Here is a 17,813-nt window from a genome sequence, read left to right as displayed (position 1 = left end):
ATCTCAGCCTCCCGAGTAGCTGGGACTATAGGCACACACCGCCATGCCCAGCTAATTTTTCATGTTTTTGGTAAAGATGTGGTTTCACCATGTTGCCCAGGCTGGTCTTGAACTCCTGACCTCAAGTGATCCACCTGCCTTGGCCTCCCAGAGTGCTGGAATTACAGGTGTGAGACACTGCACCTGGCCTCTTTCTTTTTTGTTTTTAGTACAAGGACCAAACAAAACATATCTGCGAGGCAGATCCAATCAACCAGACTTCACTTTGGGACTCTGCCTTACTATTTCAATTTTTGGAGAAAAGGAAAACATACTTGAACCCATGTTTGATGGAGCAAGCTGTATGGCAGCTTTCAAAGCAAAATCTTACTTACCAGCCATCAACACTGGCTTTCTGAAGTTCAGAAATCCCAAAGGACAAAGATCCCATGAAGTCATTCCTGCTGGTCAAATCCCAATCCCAAATCTCTACTGACAGTCTTCTGTCTTTGTCCGATTCTTTCAGCTGACTGCATAGAGAAAAAGAAAAGACATCAGTGGAAGTTGTAGTTATTTTTCAAGCAGAAGAAATGCACAAGAGGACAAGACCTGGAGGTAGAAATGTTTACAGATTACAAGCTGCTGAAAGAAACATATTCAGTTTCCATCCCAGGCTAGCTCTCCAGGGAGTGAGAGCTTTTTCTGTTTGACAGCCTGTGGCTTAAATAGGCAGAGGCCCTAGATTGGCTATGACATGAACAGTTCTAACTACTTTTGTTATCTTATGTCTTAATAGGGTTCAGGATATTCAGGAATTCCTATTGCCTATAAGAAATACAGGTATCAGTTGCATAACTGGGTGTGTATGGTTTCTATCTGCACACAGGTGGGTTGAGAATGAGGCTGACGAAATGTATGGAGAAAAATCCTGGGGAAATTGCCTGTTCTGAGACATGTCCTTGACTGAGGCTGAGAAGGGGCCCAGCTTTGCCCTGAGACAGGGAAGAGGAGACAGGACAAGGAACCGTGCTTCTAGCTGGTGGCTAAAAAAGTATGACCTCTAAAGTCAGACTGCCGGAAGCTGAATTCCACTCCACTCCATATTTGCTATGGGACTTTGGCATACTCTTTAACCTCTATAAACCCTATTGCTACATTGGGAATAAAACGAGTCGATGAAATCAGATCGCTTAACCCAGTGTTTGTCACACATCATATACGCTCAGTGAATTGGCTGTTATAACTAACTCCTGATGCCTAGATGTATAAGAAAGAGACTCCCAGATTCTTGGAGCCCTGGCCAGGGAAGACCCTCAAGGGAGGCTGGTGGAGATGTCCCAGCAGGTTGCAAGCCAAGCATCATCCATAAACCCAGCTCTAGAGAAGCTGTCACCATACCCTGTAGGTTATGTCCCCCTGTTTCCTGAGCCCCATCATTTCTCCCACAACTTGCCTTCACTTAGCAACACATCACACCATTTCCTATCCTACCCACTCCCCCACACCACAGGCATTCTCATCTCTATTAAAAAAAATAGCCCTAATTTTTTTCTTGGCTCACAACACAAAATTGCAGATGGAAGAGAAGGGAGGGAAACAGAGGAATGAGGGAGGGAGAAGACAGAGAAGGAGGGAGGTAGGGAAGGAAGGAAACAGAAGCTAAAGGAAGAGGAGCTCCCTGATCTCAGGTGGCCCATAACCCAACCTCCACCACCCATGCTCACTGCAGTCATTTCCACTTACAATCTAAATGTCTCGTTCCACTCAGGGTTGAGGGAGCATTTGATGGTTTTGGTCTTCTGTTTGCTCTCACTTTTGGGATCAGGAATCAGTTTCAGTTTTACGTAGGGATCTGACAGGCCATTGGGGTCCATAGGTACAAGGTTTTTAGCATCTCTTACTGAAAAAGAAAAAGCAGTTTTTGCCTTAATACTGTCCAACGTGTTTAAGCACCAAGCAGTGATGGCTGCGGAACTTGTGGAAGGTTCTTTGGCATCACACTTGTTTAGTGAGAAATTTAATTTTATTAACATCCATAGCTGAAGCAGCACACAAAACGAGATGGGCTTATAAGATGTCAACTCTGTTCTGTGTTGGTTAAAAATGGATTTCTGACTTTCACACAGCTCTTCCCATACCAAGATTAACTGTAAGTTTTCTAAGCTTATTTTCCGCAAAGCCCACAGGAAAGGCTGGCTTCTTTCATTTAGCATAAGGTTTTCTTTTTTTTTTTTTGAGATGGAGTCTCGCTCTGTCGCCCAGGCTGGCGTGCAGTGGCCGGGTATCAGCTCACTGCAAACTCCGCCTCCCGGGTTTAGGCCATTCTCCTGCCTCAGCCTCCCGAGTAGCTGGGACTACAGGCGCCCGCCACCTCACCCGGCTAGTTTTTTGTATTTTTTTAGTAGAGACGGAGTTTCACTGTGTTGGCCAGGATGGTCTCAATCTCCTGACCTCGTGATCCGCCCGTCTCGGCCTCCCAAAGTGCTGGGATTACAGGCTAAGTTCACCACACTATAGCATGTATCGGCCCTTCATTTTTTTGCATGACTGAATAATATTCCATCATACAGATATCCCACATTTTGTTTATCCATTCAGCAGCTGATCCACAGTTGGGTTGTTTCCACTTTTTGGCTGTTGTGAATACTGCTGCTATGAACATTTGTGTACCCCAACACAAAAGGTCACATATTGTATGATTCCATTTACATGAAACATTCCAAACAGGTAAATCCATAGAAACAGAAAGTAGACTACTATTAATAGTTGCCAGGGGCTGGAGGGAAAGGGAAATGGGGAGTGACTGCTTAATGAATACAGGGTTTCTTTTAGAGGTGATGAAAATTTCTGAGAACTAGATAGAGATGATGGCTGTCCAACACTGTGAATATTCTATAAATGTCACTGAATTGTACATTTAGAAACAGTTAATGATTAATTTTATGTTATGTTAATTTTACCTCCATTCAAAAAGAAAAAGCTAAAAAAGAAAGGAAGAATTAGCCTCTAAACCAAGGTACACCTATTATCCATGTATCACCCATAACCAGCACCCAGACAGCCCATAGACAGAAGGTTGGGAAAATGTCAGTAGCGTTAGAGCTTAGCTCCACCCTGAGTCCAGAACACCAAGGTAAAGGAGGCTATAAGGCTAACATGGTGAAATCCTGTCTCTACTAAAAATACAAAAAAAATAGCTATGCATGGTGGCAGGCGCCTGTGGTCCCAGCCTGCCCAGAGGCTGAGGCAGGAGAATGGTGTGAACCCAGGAGGCAGAGCTTGCAGTGAGCTGAGATTGTGCCACTGCACTCCAGCCTGGGTGACAGAGCGAGACTCCATCAAAAAAAAAAAAAAAAAAAAAAAATGAACTTAGAGAAGAAAAGGAGGCAGGGAATCAGCAGTGAAGATGCAACTGGCCGTAGAAAGGATGAGGGAGACTAAATCATCAGCCTGGAGACACAGGAAGTAGTTAATTAGGAATCAATTCAGAAACCAGTAATGCAGGTAGTCAATGGAAGGAGACTAGAAAATGATAATTGTACAGCTCTTAAGCATACAATGTCAATCATCTCACTTACAGTAGAACAATCCACAGTAATATATTCAATCCAAATTTAACTATCTGCTAAAAGGTAAATACATAATGACTCCTATCAGGAATGCAAAGATGGCTCAACCTTAGGAAATCTATTTTCAGTATATTCATCATATTTGTAGATCAAAGAAGAAAACCGTAAGACCATTGCAGTTATCTAGAAACAGCAGAGAATTTTCTTAACAGGATAAAGGCTATCTGAAATAACAGTACCATGGTTCATGATAAATGCAATTCCATTAAAGTAATGAATAAGACAAAGGTACCCATTACCATAGCCATTATTCAATACTTTTTTTTCTCGTGCTCCATAAGTACAGTAAGAAATAAAGAGTTACCCTCTAAACCAAGATGCACTTACTCTCCATGTATCACCCATAACCTGCACCCAGACAGCCCACAGGGAAAAGGATGGAAAAATATCCACAGCATAAATAAAACCAGAAATTTTGTAAATTCAAGATGACAAGAAAAACAGATTAGAAGGAAGAATACTGGAAAGTAGGAGAGAAAGCACCCCCTCACTTCCTGCAACCTTTGCTCACCCCCAATCATAGTCATCTCCTCCCATGGTCATGCTCTGGAGCCTATTATCCCAGAAATTATACCACTTTCTCAATCTCAGTTTCAAGTACCCTACTGTCTTACCCCAATTTCTATTTTTCCAGTTCATTAGCTCTATTATTCTACTGCAATAAATCTTCCCCTATTCATCAGTCCATTCTCCACCAATCAGTCCCTTGAACCCAACACACTCTCTTGATCTCCCTATTCCCTCTTGCTTTTATTCCATTCATCCCCAGATTTGATTTCATGGTGCATTTTAGCTGCTCCTTTGGAAAGACCTTCAACTCCCTTGCCCCACTTTCTTTTTATTTTACTTATCCCACAATACCCCAGCCCTACTTAAATTCAAATACCTGTCCTTTCTTACTCTGTCCTTTTCCTAAACTCAAACAGCTGACCATTGCTGGAAAAAAAATAAGACTGACTTCCCTAAAATCGTACAACTAGTAAGGGGTTGTGACCGAATAAATGAGATGGGAGAAGCATTGAATTGGCTACCAGGATGCAAGCTGTAACTTATTCTGTACTGACATTTTTTCTGCACTCCAGCAATATGGCACTGTCTTCTGTTTTTCCACAGGTTGAATTCATCTTCCATCTCAGCTTGCAATCTACATCTCATTTTTATACCAAAAGCAAGATGTTGACCTTGATCAGTTCAGTTCAACAAGCAAGTCCCTACTAAGTGCTAAGCATTCTGCTAGGCTCTGGGGATATTGGGGACAAAATAAAACGTTAATGTTTTCCTCAGGACAGACCATATGGTGTCATGGACACAGGACTACAAGATCCCAGGGTCTGCATCTTACCAAGCAGTTACATCACACATATGAACCTCAATTTCTTGATCAATAAAATAAGGTTGTTACAAGAGTAAAATTGGACAAAGAATATACATGTTTAGCACAGAACCTGGAACTTAGAAAATACTTCAATAAATGTTAACTGTTATATATTACTGCTATTTTGTTATTATTCTTATTCATATTCAATGCTCTCTTTCACTACGTTTTTGGGTGTGTGTGTGTGTGTGTGTGTGTGTGTGTGTGTGTGTGTGTGTGAGACAGGGTCTCTGTCACCCAGGCTGGAGTGCAGTGACATGATGATGGCTCACTGCAGCCTCGATCTCCCGGGTTCAAGTGATCCTCCCACCTCAGCCTTCCAAGTAGCTGGGACTACAGGTGCTTGTCAACCCATGCCTAACTAATTTTTTAAAAAAAATTTTTATAGAGGTGGGGGTCTCTCCATGTTGCCCAGACTGGTTTCAAACTCCTGGATGCAAATGATCCTCTGGCCTTGGTCTCCCAAAGTGCTGGGGTTACATGTGTGAGTCACTGTGCCTTGCCTATTTGTCTATTTTTATTATGAAGACTTAACCATTTCCAAATGGACTGACTTCAAATGGAACAATTTGTGGTTTTCTTCTTAACAATGTATTTGATGTTTACTTGAACCCTTCCACAGGAGAGTTTCTTGTACATAAAAATTACTCAGAGGACTCATGAGACACAGATCTCTGGCATCCACCCCCACAGATAGATTGTGATTCCCTAAGACTGCAGTGAAACCTGTCCATATGCTTTTCTAACACGTTTCCGTGTGATGCTGATGCTGCCAGTCTATAAGACATGCATTAAGTAACATTGTTCTGGAGATATAATAATTTCTCAAAATAACCATGTATTTTCCCCATAGAATATAATATCCAACTGTTACTTTCATTTCTTGAGCCTTCCAAGGAAAATAACATGTACCAGTTTCTAGGCTGGGATCTTGAAGTGACACATCTATCACATAGTGAGCTGCATGCACACAGGATTGAGATACTCAGAGGCTCCAGAAGCTTGTCTGTCTGGTTGATTGACAACACAGAGGCAAGAGGAAACAGCTCATCTTTCTTCTCCCTGGCAAGGCCACTCCCCCTCCTCCGCCCCAGTCTTATGAACTGACACCACAAGGATAGTCACTGGAAAAAGATCTTCTATCGTAAGCTTAAGGAATTTACAGCTCTTTTAGAGTGCTTTTTGCTGGACAAGAGTGTTGTATTTTGAAGCTGTCAATCTCAAGACTAGTGGCTTAAGAGTAATTTTTTTTTTTTTTTTTTTTGAGACAGGGTCTCGCTGGAGTGCAGTGGTGCAATCACAGCTCACTGCAGCCTTGATCTCCCGTGCTCAAGCGATGCTACCAACCTCAGCCCCTTGAATAGCTGGGACTACAGGCAAGTGCCACTACACCCAGCTAACTTTTGAAAAATTTTTGTAGAGATGGGGTCTCACTATGTTACCCAGGCTGGTCTCAAACTCCTGGCCACGAGTGATGCTCCCATTTTGGCCTCCCAAAGTGCGGGGATTACAGGTGTGAGCCACTGGGTGCCGCCAAAAATGACCTTTTCTTGGGCATCTAATCATTGCAGAGCCAAACATAACTCACTGAGGCATGACTCCACCTCTTCCCTCACCCTTATAGGTCCTTTCTTCTACTTTCGTCCTTTTGAGCTTATTCTCTACCAAAGAGGCCAAAACATTCCGAGGAACAGAATGCCGTGGAATGGATCCTGAGACTGCTGGCATTCACATCTCCAAGAGTTCTGGCTACTAAAATCACTCTGTCATGAGCAGTTGACAGTAGCTGCAGGCTAAGATCCAAAGGGCTGTCCCTCCTGAAGCGTTTCAAAGTTGAGTCGTGTTTCCCAGCAGCAAGAGAGCCGCATATGTATCGCGGAAGCAAATCTCTCTAGACCACACTTGGCGAGACCGACTTTGATTTTTCTTGATAAATGTTTCTTTACTATCTTTGTTGAAACCCAGCCAGCCCAGATGGTACCAAATGCTTCACACAAAGCAGAAATAGCAAACGTCCCCACTGGTGGAAGTTTGCTAAGTGTACAGAAGTGTGTCCTGGTCCAGAGAACACTGTTTGCCCTGGGCTTGGGGCTCTGGGTGCGGGGTGAGGTCTGCCTGTTTCCATCTACGGGTCTTTAGAGCAAGCAAGGCCTCTGTATTCTGGTCCAAGTTCCCTAAGACAGCACTGAATCCATAAAAATATAGCATGCATGTTAACTATTTTCCCAAGAATTGTTCTTCACCAAGAACTTCCTTAATTGTTTTTTCTTTCTAAGAAGATACAATTATCTGTCAGAAAACTTGGAATAATTGTGCTGCTTTCATACCCTGATTCCACATTATGTGAATCAGGAGCATCTCCTATTTAACTCCTTTTGAAGGAACTTTCCTCAGCATTATGAGTCTTGTTTTGTCCTCACTGTATGTCCTCAAAACAGTAATTCATTCCAATAAAGGATTTATTAAGGAAAAAAAAAGAACATTAATCCAAAGTAATATCCACTAACATTCAGCCTGAGGATGTGTGCAGTGATAAAAGTAGGAAGTAATCTGAGTGCCCATCAATGGGGGAAGCAGTAAATAATTTATGGCGCCTTCATACTTTGACATACTTTGCCCATGCTGATAATATTGGGCTATCTATATGCAGAAACATGTTGAAAAAAGCAAGATGAAGCATGTTGAAAAAAGAAGATGAGGGCAATATACTGCCTCTTTGTTTAAGAAAAAGGCGTGAAGGCATTAGTGGTTCAATTAGTGAAATCTGGAGCTGAACTGTCAGATAATAGCATTGGGTCAATGTTGCATTTCCTCATTTGAATAAATGTACTAAGAATATTCTTATTCTTGGGAAATACAAACTGAAGTATTTCGGGATAAGTGGAAACCGTGACCCCAACTTACTCTCAGATGGATCAGAAACAGAATGTGCACACACAAAAAAATATATTAGTAGAGAAAATGCTAAACCAAATGGGGCAAAATATAAACAATTAGTACACAAGGTAAAGAGCATATAGAAGTTTCTTTTACTGCTATTGCCAAGTTCTGTCATTTTGAGATTATGTCAGAATAAAAATTTTTTAAAGGCCCTCCAGATATTTAAAAGAAAGGTACAGTAAAATGCATTTTCTACAAGGTCATATATGAATGTAAATCTGTAGAAAAGAGTCTGAAAAGATATGCCCAAAATTGATTTAAAATAATGTCCACCTCTGAGGAACAGGTATAGAACCCTGATTTGAGGGTTGTGAATAAAGATTTTAGCTTTATCAATCACATTTTAAATATTTGACAAAGAGAATGTATTATTGTATTGTGTTATTAAAACAACTTATAAATTCAGTTGTGCTTTGACAGTTTCCAAGAATCTATTGCCCTGGCTTTCAGAGACCCCATCCTGTTCCTCCAAAGACTTTATAGGGCAATTGGATCTGCAGGGTGATACTTAAAAACTTCTGGTTTGCATCACAGAACACAGAAAATGAGCTCCGTGGGGAATAGCACACAGACCCAGGATAACCTCATTTATTGACCTCCTCACCTGTGAGGAGGTCAGCTGGACATCCTCAGCACATGCCCTAACCAGGGTTGGAGGGAGAGACTAAACAGGTGAATCATTTCAGAGCCATCAACCTATTTTCACTGTCCTGCCCTGCCCTGCCCTCTTCTGTTTCAGATATCTGTTGGTGGCTGACAGTTTACCTGGTCCTTTGCTTGAAACCCCCTGCCCTGCCATACCTTCCTGAGTTGGAAGCTTCTTTAGCCTTTTGCTCTACAATCTAGATTTTTGTCCCATCGATTCCTGTTTACTTATTACTTCCTTGTAACCCAAGGTTCTCTGATGCTGTGGCTTTTATGAGCCCTGGAATCCCTCAGAAAACCCTTCCCAGCCTCTGTAACTGGCCACGCTGTGTAATCTTCACCTGATACGCTCTGATTACAAAACCAGCAAACGTGGGGTCTTTGGGCAGCCCATATCCAGCATCAAAGTCCTCCCTAGCACATCGTGGTCCCACAGGTTCCTAGAACAGCTGGCTTCCTGTCACTGCTGGCAGTGGTACACTTATCACACATCTAATTATCTGTGTTGAGACAGACTTCCAGCTGGGACTGTCATGGTGTCTGTCAAGAAGACAGCCTGTCAAACCACAGCTAGTGAAGCAATGGTGGATAGCTAGTGTGGTGAATCAGGAACTAAGTTAGCAATGGCTGGACTTCAGAGTTAGGCAGACATGGTTGTCAATCCTACCTCTGCCATGACTCTCACTAACTGGGTGATCTTACTCAAATGACTTCTCTGAACCTTGGTCTCCACACCCCCAAATTCTCACAATGCTACAGACAACTCAAATGGGCTCTTGGACAACAGTGGGGGTGACCATCCATCCCCGTTTGCCCAGAGCAACTTCAATTTAGAACTGTTGTCCTCACGCTCTTAAGAGAGTCCAAATTTTAACAATAAATGATAAGACTACCCTAATGATAGAGGATAATAGTGTCAAAGTGCAATGTAAAGCACATGGCAGAGGCTCAACAAATGTTGATTTCCTTTATCCTTTCAGATAATTTAGACCAAATTATGTAACAATCAAGATAAATTCCAGGGCTAAAAGAGTACCCCTCCAATGTGATTTTCATACAAATGAATCTTGGAGGAGGTCTGAGAATAATAGACGATGTGAAGGCAAATGTATCATCCATTCTTATGACCTCCTCTCCACTCCAATCCAGGCATTTGGAGTTTCACCTGGTATGGCAACTCCTCTGATCTCTCCAGTGATACTTTATCCTTTTATGTTTCTACTCCCTTTACCGGGCTTTTGTTTTTTTTTTTTTTTTTCCACTTCATCAAACCCTCCAGTTCCTCAACTCTTTCCTTTTCTCCGGTCCATTAGTGCATTGCTATGGGTTTACTTCCTCCCTACCCCTTCCCATATGGAAAAGTCATTCAATCACTTCTGACCAGCAGCTTAAATGTCCTTACCTTCCTGTCTCTTCAATATCCTGTGTGCATACTCTCAACCATGAGTGAAATTTGCTCTAGAGAGTGTCCCCAGGGGAAAGTGTCACACACAGGGGCTTCATGCCACTATATATCCATGATCTCCAACCACAGCAAGGTTCTGCACACTGCTTGTCAACCCTATTGGGTGTCCCTAATTTCCCATTCCTTACAGAAGCAATTTCAAGATTTCAATTCTTGAGGCTTCCATCTGATTCCTACCTCCAACTCACTTATCCATCAATCTTTGGTATTACATGTTTTTGTCATTAATTTCTAGTTCTGTTTTATTTTCATCAGAAAATATGGGCTCAGCAATTTCTGGGGGCATTTTGGAGGAAATCTAATGGGGTTTCCTTAACAAGTTAATATATCACTAATTTTGTGAATACTAGGGAAAAATGTAATTCTTTTATTGAAGGGTTCAGGAATCAAGATAGAGAGGTATTTTATATTCACTCTAATTATATTATTTAAATTATCTATATCCATTTTCTTAACCTCTTTTCTCTGTCCAAGACTGAAAAAGTATGTTTTTAAAGCCCTTCTGTTGTGGTATTTCCATAAATTTCTCCTTTCATTTCTAGTTTTTGCTTTATGCATTTTGACTCTAGGCTCATGATTACTTTTTATCCCCAGACTTCACTTACCATAATTAAAAGACTCATTTTATATAGTATATTATATATTTGTCCTGAACTCTGCTTTGAATACAGTACAGGTGCTTTTCCATTTGCTCTGGTCTTTTCTCTAAGAATATCTAATATCCATTTACCCATGGATAAATGTTATTTGTTCTCTACTTCTGCCATTTATTTAGTGGTTATATTTATTTATTTGTCCCTTTCCCCTGCCATCTGCATTGGGAGCGCTCCTTAAGCTTGTTTCCGTATTACTTATTATGTTTTCTGCAGTAGGCACTCCTCTATCTACTGCTTCTACATAGTTTGATTTAGTCTACTGTTTTAAATTACTTTTTAGTATCATAACATGACATCCTTTTTCCTTCTGCATTTCTCTTACCCAGTTCCCTCTTCATCTTGACTATTGCCTTCTCTCTCTCTCTCTCTGTTCGTGTGTCTTTTATTAGTTTATTTTCTGCCTATAACATTTATTTTATGTGTTTACTGCATAATTATATGCAGTAAAATTGACTTTTTGGTGCACAGTCTTGTGCAAAAATTTATACATTTTAATGCATGTATAGATTCATGTAACAAGCACACAATCAGAATACAGAAGAGTTCTATCACCTAGGAAAAATTCCTCATACTTCTCCTCCACAGTCACATCCTCTTCTCATGCTCAGCCCCTGGCAACCACCGATCTGTTTCTCATCACTACAGTTTTATCTTTTCAAGAATAATACCTAAATGGAATCATACAGCAAGAAAACCTTTTGAGATTGCTTTCTCTTTCTCGGCAAAGGGCCTCTGAGGGTCATCCATATTGTTGTGTATATGAATAGTTAATTCTTTTTTATTGCAGAGTAGTATTTTATTGTACGGATGTATCAAGGTTTATCTATTCAACTGTTAAAGAATATTTGAGTGGTTTTCAAATTGTAGTGATTACAAATAGAGCTGATATACTCATGGGTTCTTGTGTGAGCATAAAGTTTCATTTCTTTTGTTTTTTTTTTTTTTTTTTTTTTTTTTTTTTGAGACAGAGTCTTGCTCTGTCGCCCCGGCTGGAGTGCAGTGGCCGGATTCATTTCTTTAAGATAAATAACTAGGAGTGGGATCATTCAGTAATATGCATTTGTTTAGCTTTATAAGAAGCTGCCACACTTTCCCAGAGCAGCTGTACCATTTTGCATTTCCAGAGTGATGGATGAGAGTTCCTTTTGTTCTGCATACTCATTAGCACACCATATTGACAGTATTTATTATTATGATCATCATTATTTTAGCCATTCTAGTAAGTGTGCAATGGTATCTCACTGTGGTTTTAATTTGCAATTCTCTAATTTCTAGTGATATTGAATATCTTTCCATGAATGTATTGGCCATCCTTGTATTATCTTTGGTAAAATATTTGTTCAGGTTTTTAGATTACGTTTTAAGTAAGGTTGTCTGCATACGACACGTCTGAGAGTTCCGATACAATGAGTTGGATACAAGTCCTTTGTCAGATATGTGATTTGCAAATATGTTCTTCCAGTTTATAGTTTGTCTTTTGCAAAACAAAAGTTTTTAAACTTTAATAAGGTACAGTTTATCACTTTTTTCTTTTATGGGTCATGTTTTTAAGTGTCATGTCTAAGAACTCTTTGTATAACTACATAAAGATTTTCTCCTGTGTTGTCTGAAATGTTATACCTTTACATTTTGCTCCATGACCCATTTGGAGTTAATTTCTGTAAAGGGTGTGAGATGGAAGTCAAGGTTCATTTTATTTTCATATGAATGTCTAATCATTCCAATATCATTTGTTGAAAGACTATCCTTTTTCCATTTCATTGTTTTCGCACTTTTGTTGAAAATCAATAGGCCGTATTTGTGTGGGTCTATTTCCAGATTCTCTATTGTGTTCCAATGGCTTATATCTATCCTGTCACCAATATCACATTTGATTACTGAAGCTTTACATAGTAACACTTAAGATTGGGTATGGTAATTCTTTCAACTTCATTCTTCATCACAAGCATTGTTTTGGCCATTCTGGATTCACTGCCCTTCTATATAAGTTTCAGAAGGACTGTGTCCAAATCTACAAAAAGTCCTGCTGGAATTTTGACTTGAATTTCATTAAGTCTACAGATCAATCTGTAAGACTTGCTATCTTCACTCTGCTGAGTCTTCCAATCCACAAACGTGGGTTATCTCTTCATTTATTTAGGTATTCTTTGATTTCTTTCAGTGTTTTGGAATTTTTAGCATATAGATTCTAGACATGTATTGATTTATACCTAAATATTTCCTTTGTTTTGGAGCTGCTGTAAGTAGTATTTTTTAAAATTTTGGTTTCTAGTTGTTAATATATAGAAACACGATTGAGTTTTGTGTGTCGACCTTGTATGCTGCAACCTAGCTAAACTCACTCATTATTTCTAGTAATTTCTTGGTAGATTCCTGTGGATTTTCTACATAAACAATACTGTTTTCTGTGTATAGAAACAATTTTGTTTTTTTCCTTTCCATTCCATATGTTTTTTATTTTTTATTTCATTATTTTTTTTTTGAGACAGAGTCTTGCTTTGTCACCCAGGCTGGAGTACAGTGGTGCAATCTCAGCTCACTGCAACCTCCGCCTCCCAGGTTCAAGCAATTCTCCTGCCAACTCCGGAGTAGCTGAGACTACAGGCACCTGCCACAACACCCGGCTAATTTTTGTAATTTTAGTAGATGTGGGGTTTCACCAGGTTGGCCAGGCTGGTCTCGAACTCCTGACTTCAAATGATCCACCCACCTCAGCCTCCCCAAGTGGTGGGATTACAGGCGTGAATCACTGAGCCGAGCCCCATATGCCTTTAAAAATTTTTTTTTGTCTTATTGTGCTGGTTATGATATGATGTTGAATAGGACTGGGGAGGGTGAACATTCTAGTTTTATTTCATAGCTTAATGGGAAAGCATGCACCTTTTCAGCATTAAATATGTTACAAGTTTTTGGTAGATACTTCTTACTGGGTCAAGAAAGGTCCCTTCTATTTCTCATGTGCTGAGAACTTTCATCATAAATGAATACTGAATTTTGTCCAGTTTTTCCTGCATCAATTGATATGTTCATTTTGTTCTTTCTTTAGATACGGTGAATTACATTGGTTGATTTTTTTATTATTATTAAGCCAGCTTGCATTCTCAGGATAAAACCCATTTGGTTGGAGTATATTTTTCATTTATAGATTGCTGAATTTCATTTGCTAACATTTCAATGAAAATTTTTATATTTATGTTTACAAAGAGTTCTTACATATGACACTAAAAACACGAGCTATAAAAGAAAAAAATGATAAGCTGTACTTTGTTAAAGTTTAAAAACATTTGTTCTGCAAAATACAAACTACGAACAGGAAGCAAATATTAGAGGTATTTGCTTGAAGTTTTCTTGTACTATTTTTGTCTGGTTTTGGTATGAGGGTAATGCTAGCCTTATAAAATAAGTTGAAAGATGTTCCCTCCTCATCTGCTTTTTAGGAGAATCAGTATTATTTCATCTTTAAGTGTTGGTAGAATTTACCAATATAGGCCAGGTGCGGTGGCTCACACCTGTAATCCTAGCACTCTGGGAGGCCAAGGTGGGCGGATCACAAGGTTAGGAGATCAAGACTGTCCTGACTAACACGGTGAAACTCCATCTTTACTAAACATACAAAAAATTAGCTGGGTGTTGTGGCGGGCGCCTGTAGTACCAGTTACTTGGAGGCTGAGGCAGTAGAATGGCGTGAACCCGGGAGGCAGAGCTTGCAGTGAGCCGAGATCGTGCCAATGCATTCCAGCCTGGGCGACAGAGCAAGACTCTGTCTCAAAAAAAACAAACGAAGAAAAAAAGAATTTACCAATATAAATTTCATTTTAAACACTTTTTAATCTGGATTCCACAAAATATAATGTGTTGCACTTTTATTTTCTTTCAGTTCAAAATATTTTCTTATTTCCCTTGAGACTTCCTCTTTGAACTAAACCATGGATTATTCAGAAGTTTGTTAGTTTCCATATTTTCCCAGGGGCTCTACTCTTATGATTTTACTTCTACCTAAATACTGACAACTCCCACCCACACCTCTTTTCTGACCTTTACGACTATATGTACAACCGTCCACTGGCTATCTTGTACTGGATGTCCCATATGTATGTCACACTCAACATGTCCAACAACACTCATTATCCTCCTGCTCCCCTGACACCACCATGCCTCCTCCCTGTCTTTCAATGCCAGTTTTAGTGAGTATTTAACCATCCACCCAGCTGCCCCAGTAAGAATCTGGAAATCATTCTGGTCTCCTCCCTTTGGTGCAATCTCCAACCATGTGCTGTTTGATCTGCCTCTTTCTCATTTTGTGTACCTGAGTCCCTACTATTCATATCGCTGCCATCTGAACAATAATAAGTGTGCCATAGAATTACTGTGATTATTAAGTTATATTTGAAGCCTGGTATTGTGCTGGGCAGGTGATGAGTGATTCATAAACAGCAGCTGCTCATATGATTGCTGTTTGGCCACTCACTTTTCTTCTCCTGGTGAAATTAAGATCCTCCTCATTGGTTTCCTGCCTCCAGTCTTCTATTGAGCCCTTCCCTTCACTCCCCCACCAAAGTGATCTTTCAAAAGCTGGAAACCGATCACACACTCTGCAAACAAAAATCTTTCATAATTTTAGAAAATCTATTAATAATATGATTCGCTATAAAACTAGGTCAAAGGAGAAAAACTATATAATTATCTAAAAAACTGACGAAAAAGGCGACTGACAAAATTCAATAACCATTCATCCTTTTAACACTTAGAAAAATAGAAACAAATGACTGCTTTTATTGACGTAATAAATATACCAACAGCCTTCATTATGCTTACTGGTAAAACTCTAGAGGCATATCTATTAAGGCCACAATCAAATTAAGAATGCCCACCATCACTATTATAATTTAACATTGTTCTGAAAGTACCAATCAATGCAATTACATTTTTTAAAAGTATTGTATAAGACGCTTAGATGTTGGAAAAGAGGACACAAAATCAGCTTGGATTGTCTGAATTGTATCTTAGAAAAATTCCCCAAAGATTCTGGCATCTGATTGATACCACTTCTCTGGTTTGTCACCCTGATCAATTTTTTTCCATTTTTAATCTCTTTGTCGTTTCAGTGGGAATTTGGAAGAAGGAGACATTCAATATATGGTTGCAGTTGAGCATGAATTACATTTTTAGTTAGAAAAACAAATGTTACTCTAAATCTGAGAGAAAGAAATCATTGTGTAAAAGCGGGGCTGGTCTTGTGCACATAATTCTTAACAAATTGGAACTAGACACAACGTGGGTGCGCCAAGGTTCAGTCCAGCTGATACTCGGACTTCTGAGAGCTTTGCAACACTGCCAAATGTCACGTGCTTCCGTGTGAAGAGACCACCAAACAGGCTTTGTGTGAGCAACAAGGCTGTTTATTTCACCTGGGTGCGGGCGGACTGAGTCCCAAAAGAGAGTCAGCAAAGGGTGATGGGATTATCATTAGTTCTTACAGGTTTGGGATAGGCATACAAAGTACCTTCTTAAGAGCGGGGGAGAAAATATCGTATCAGTTAGGGTGGGGCAGGAACAAATCACAATGGTGGAATGTCATCAGTTAAGGCTATTTTCACTTTTTTTGTGGATCTTCAGTTGCTTCAGGCCATCTGGATGTATACGTGCAGGTCACAGGGGATATGATGGTTTAGCTTGGGCTCGGGGGCCTGACACCAAAACCATGCAACTTTTGTGCTCAGTAACTGAGTCCTCCTGGGACCCAGAAGCATTGAAATCTTGGAGGTTTTATGACCCCCTAAACCCAGTTTAGTGTCAGCTATTTTCTACAGAGGTTTCCCTGGTCATTCTGGGTCCTACAGTTCCCAGCGTTGCTCCACATTTATTCTGACTCCACACAACCACAAGCCCACAAGTCCGGAGACCATTTCCCTCGACAGGGAAGATCTGGGTTAGTCCCCCTTTGAGCTCTCGCAAGCCCAGTCTTTTAACCACTGGCATTCCCCAGTGGTGTCGACAGTGCCAACACTGGATCTCACTGGGGGATGCAGCACTTGCTACTTTACTCACGCACGGCAGAGTTTTCAGGGCTTGATGCAGATGGAAGAGGAGCTCTTCAGCCCAGCTTGGAAAAACAAGAGTAAACCTGCGCCCATAAACATCTGTTCCTCTCAGTTTGGTCCTGAGGGTCTTTCTGTCTGCCTAGGACAGATGGTTTGGGAGTCAAGCATCCAATAAGTTAGCTTTATTTCTTGTTTGGAGACCACCTCCTGCCTCAAGTTAAGTGAAAACAAGTAGGGCAGATGGGGTTTACCAATTCCTCACTCACATCCTTGGGACAGGAACTAGGATGGAGTGCCATGGGGCCCCACCCTTGCCTGGGTGCTGAGTAAATGCAGCATGAAGCATGGAGGCAGGAGGTGTTTGACAGCACCCTCCCCCGCACTGCAGCGGCTGCAGACATGGCTCTGGGTGCTGCTTTGCAATGTGATTATTTCTAAAGATGTGACACAAATACTAACATGGAGTCCCTGGAGCTGCAGAGTTGCTACTTGGCAGCTTAATTTGGACATTCAATCAAAACTGTCTGTCGGCAGCTCTGCACAGCCCAAGCAGCATAGGGCCAGAAGCCCCACAATCTGCTCAGTGAGAACTCTAAGTGATGGGTTTAATTTTCAGAAGCTTGGGACAAAAGCCTTCCCAGCTCTGAGGAAGGCGGGTTTACCTCCCTTCTCTAGAGAAACAGTGCATATTTTCTCATCTCTTCAATAGGTTCCCTGCTTTGATAGAAGAGCCCTGTCTATATTAACCACATCACTGAATCATGGAATTCAAAGGACTTTTAAAAACTCAGAGGCACATTGTCAGATGATGATCCTCAGTCAGTCAGGGAAAAGGCTACCATTTGAAGACAAGTTTCCTGTTTCTTCTACTGTTGTTCAGGGATGAAGGGAGAAGAAAACATCTGTTAGAAGAGGTCCCAGCAGTTGAATGCTTCCTCCTTTCATTGTCAAACATCCTCAGTCACACAGAAGCACTAAAAGAGAGTGCTGGATACATTTATCCTAAATGGATATACGATTACATGGCTAGATGGGCTGGGTGCGTGGATGGATGAATGGGTTAGACGGATGAATGTATGGATG

The 17,813-nt window shown here is 40.6% G+C and overlaps 1 protein-coding gene across 2 annotated transcripts in view; it reads right to left on the bottom strand.

Moving 5' to 3' along the window:
- The window catches only part of PRKCB (protein kinase C beta), a 382,686-nt gene that overhangs the window by 122,890 nt on the left and 241,983 nt on the right, over positions 1-17,813 (bottom strand). For both annotated transcript variants that reach the window (XM_023189314.1, XM_023189313.1), the window contains exons 6-7: positions 1,723-1,879; positions 375-509 (exon numbers count right to left, since the gene is read on the bottom strand). In XM_023189314.1, the coding sequence (XP_023045082.1) occupies positions 375-509; positions 1,723-1,879 (292 nt within the window). The remainder of the gene's footprint in view (positions 1-374; positions 510-1,722; positions 1,880-17,813) is intronic.

This window comes from Piliocolobus tephrosceles, chromosome 17, assembly GCF_002776525.5.
Source record: "Piliocolobus tephrosceles isolate RC106 chromosome 17, ASM277652v3, whole genome shotgun sequence".
NCBI lineage: Eukaryota > Metazoa > Chordata > Mammalia > Primates > Cercopithecidae > Piliocolobus > Piliocolobus tephrosceles.
This window is presented reverse-complemented; position numbering and strand designations above follow the sequence as displayed.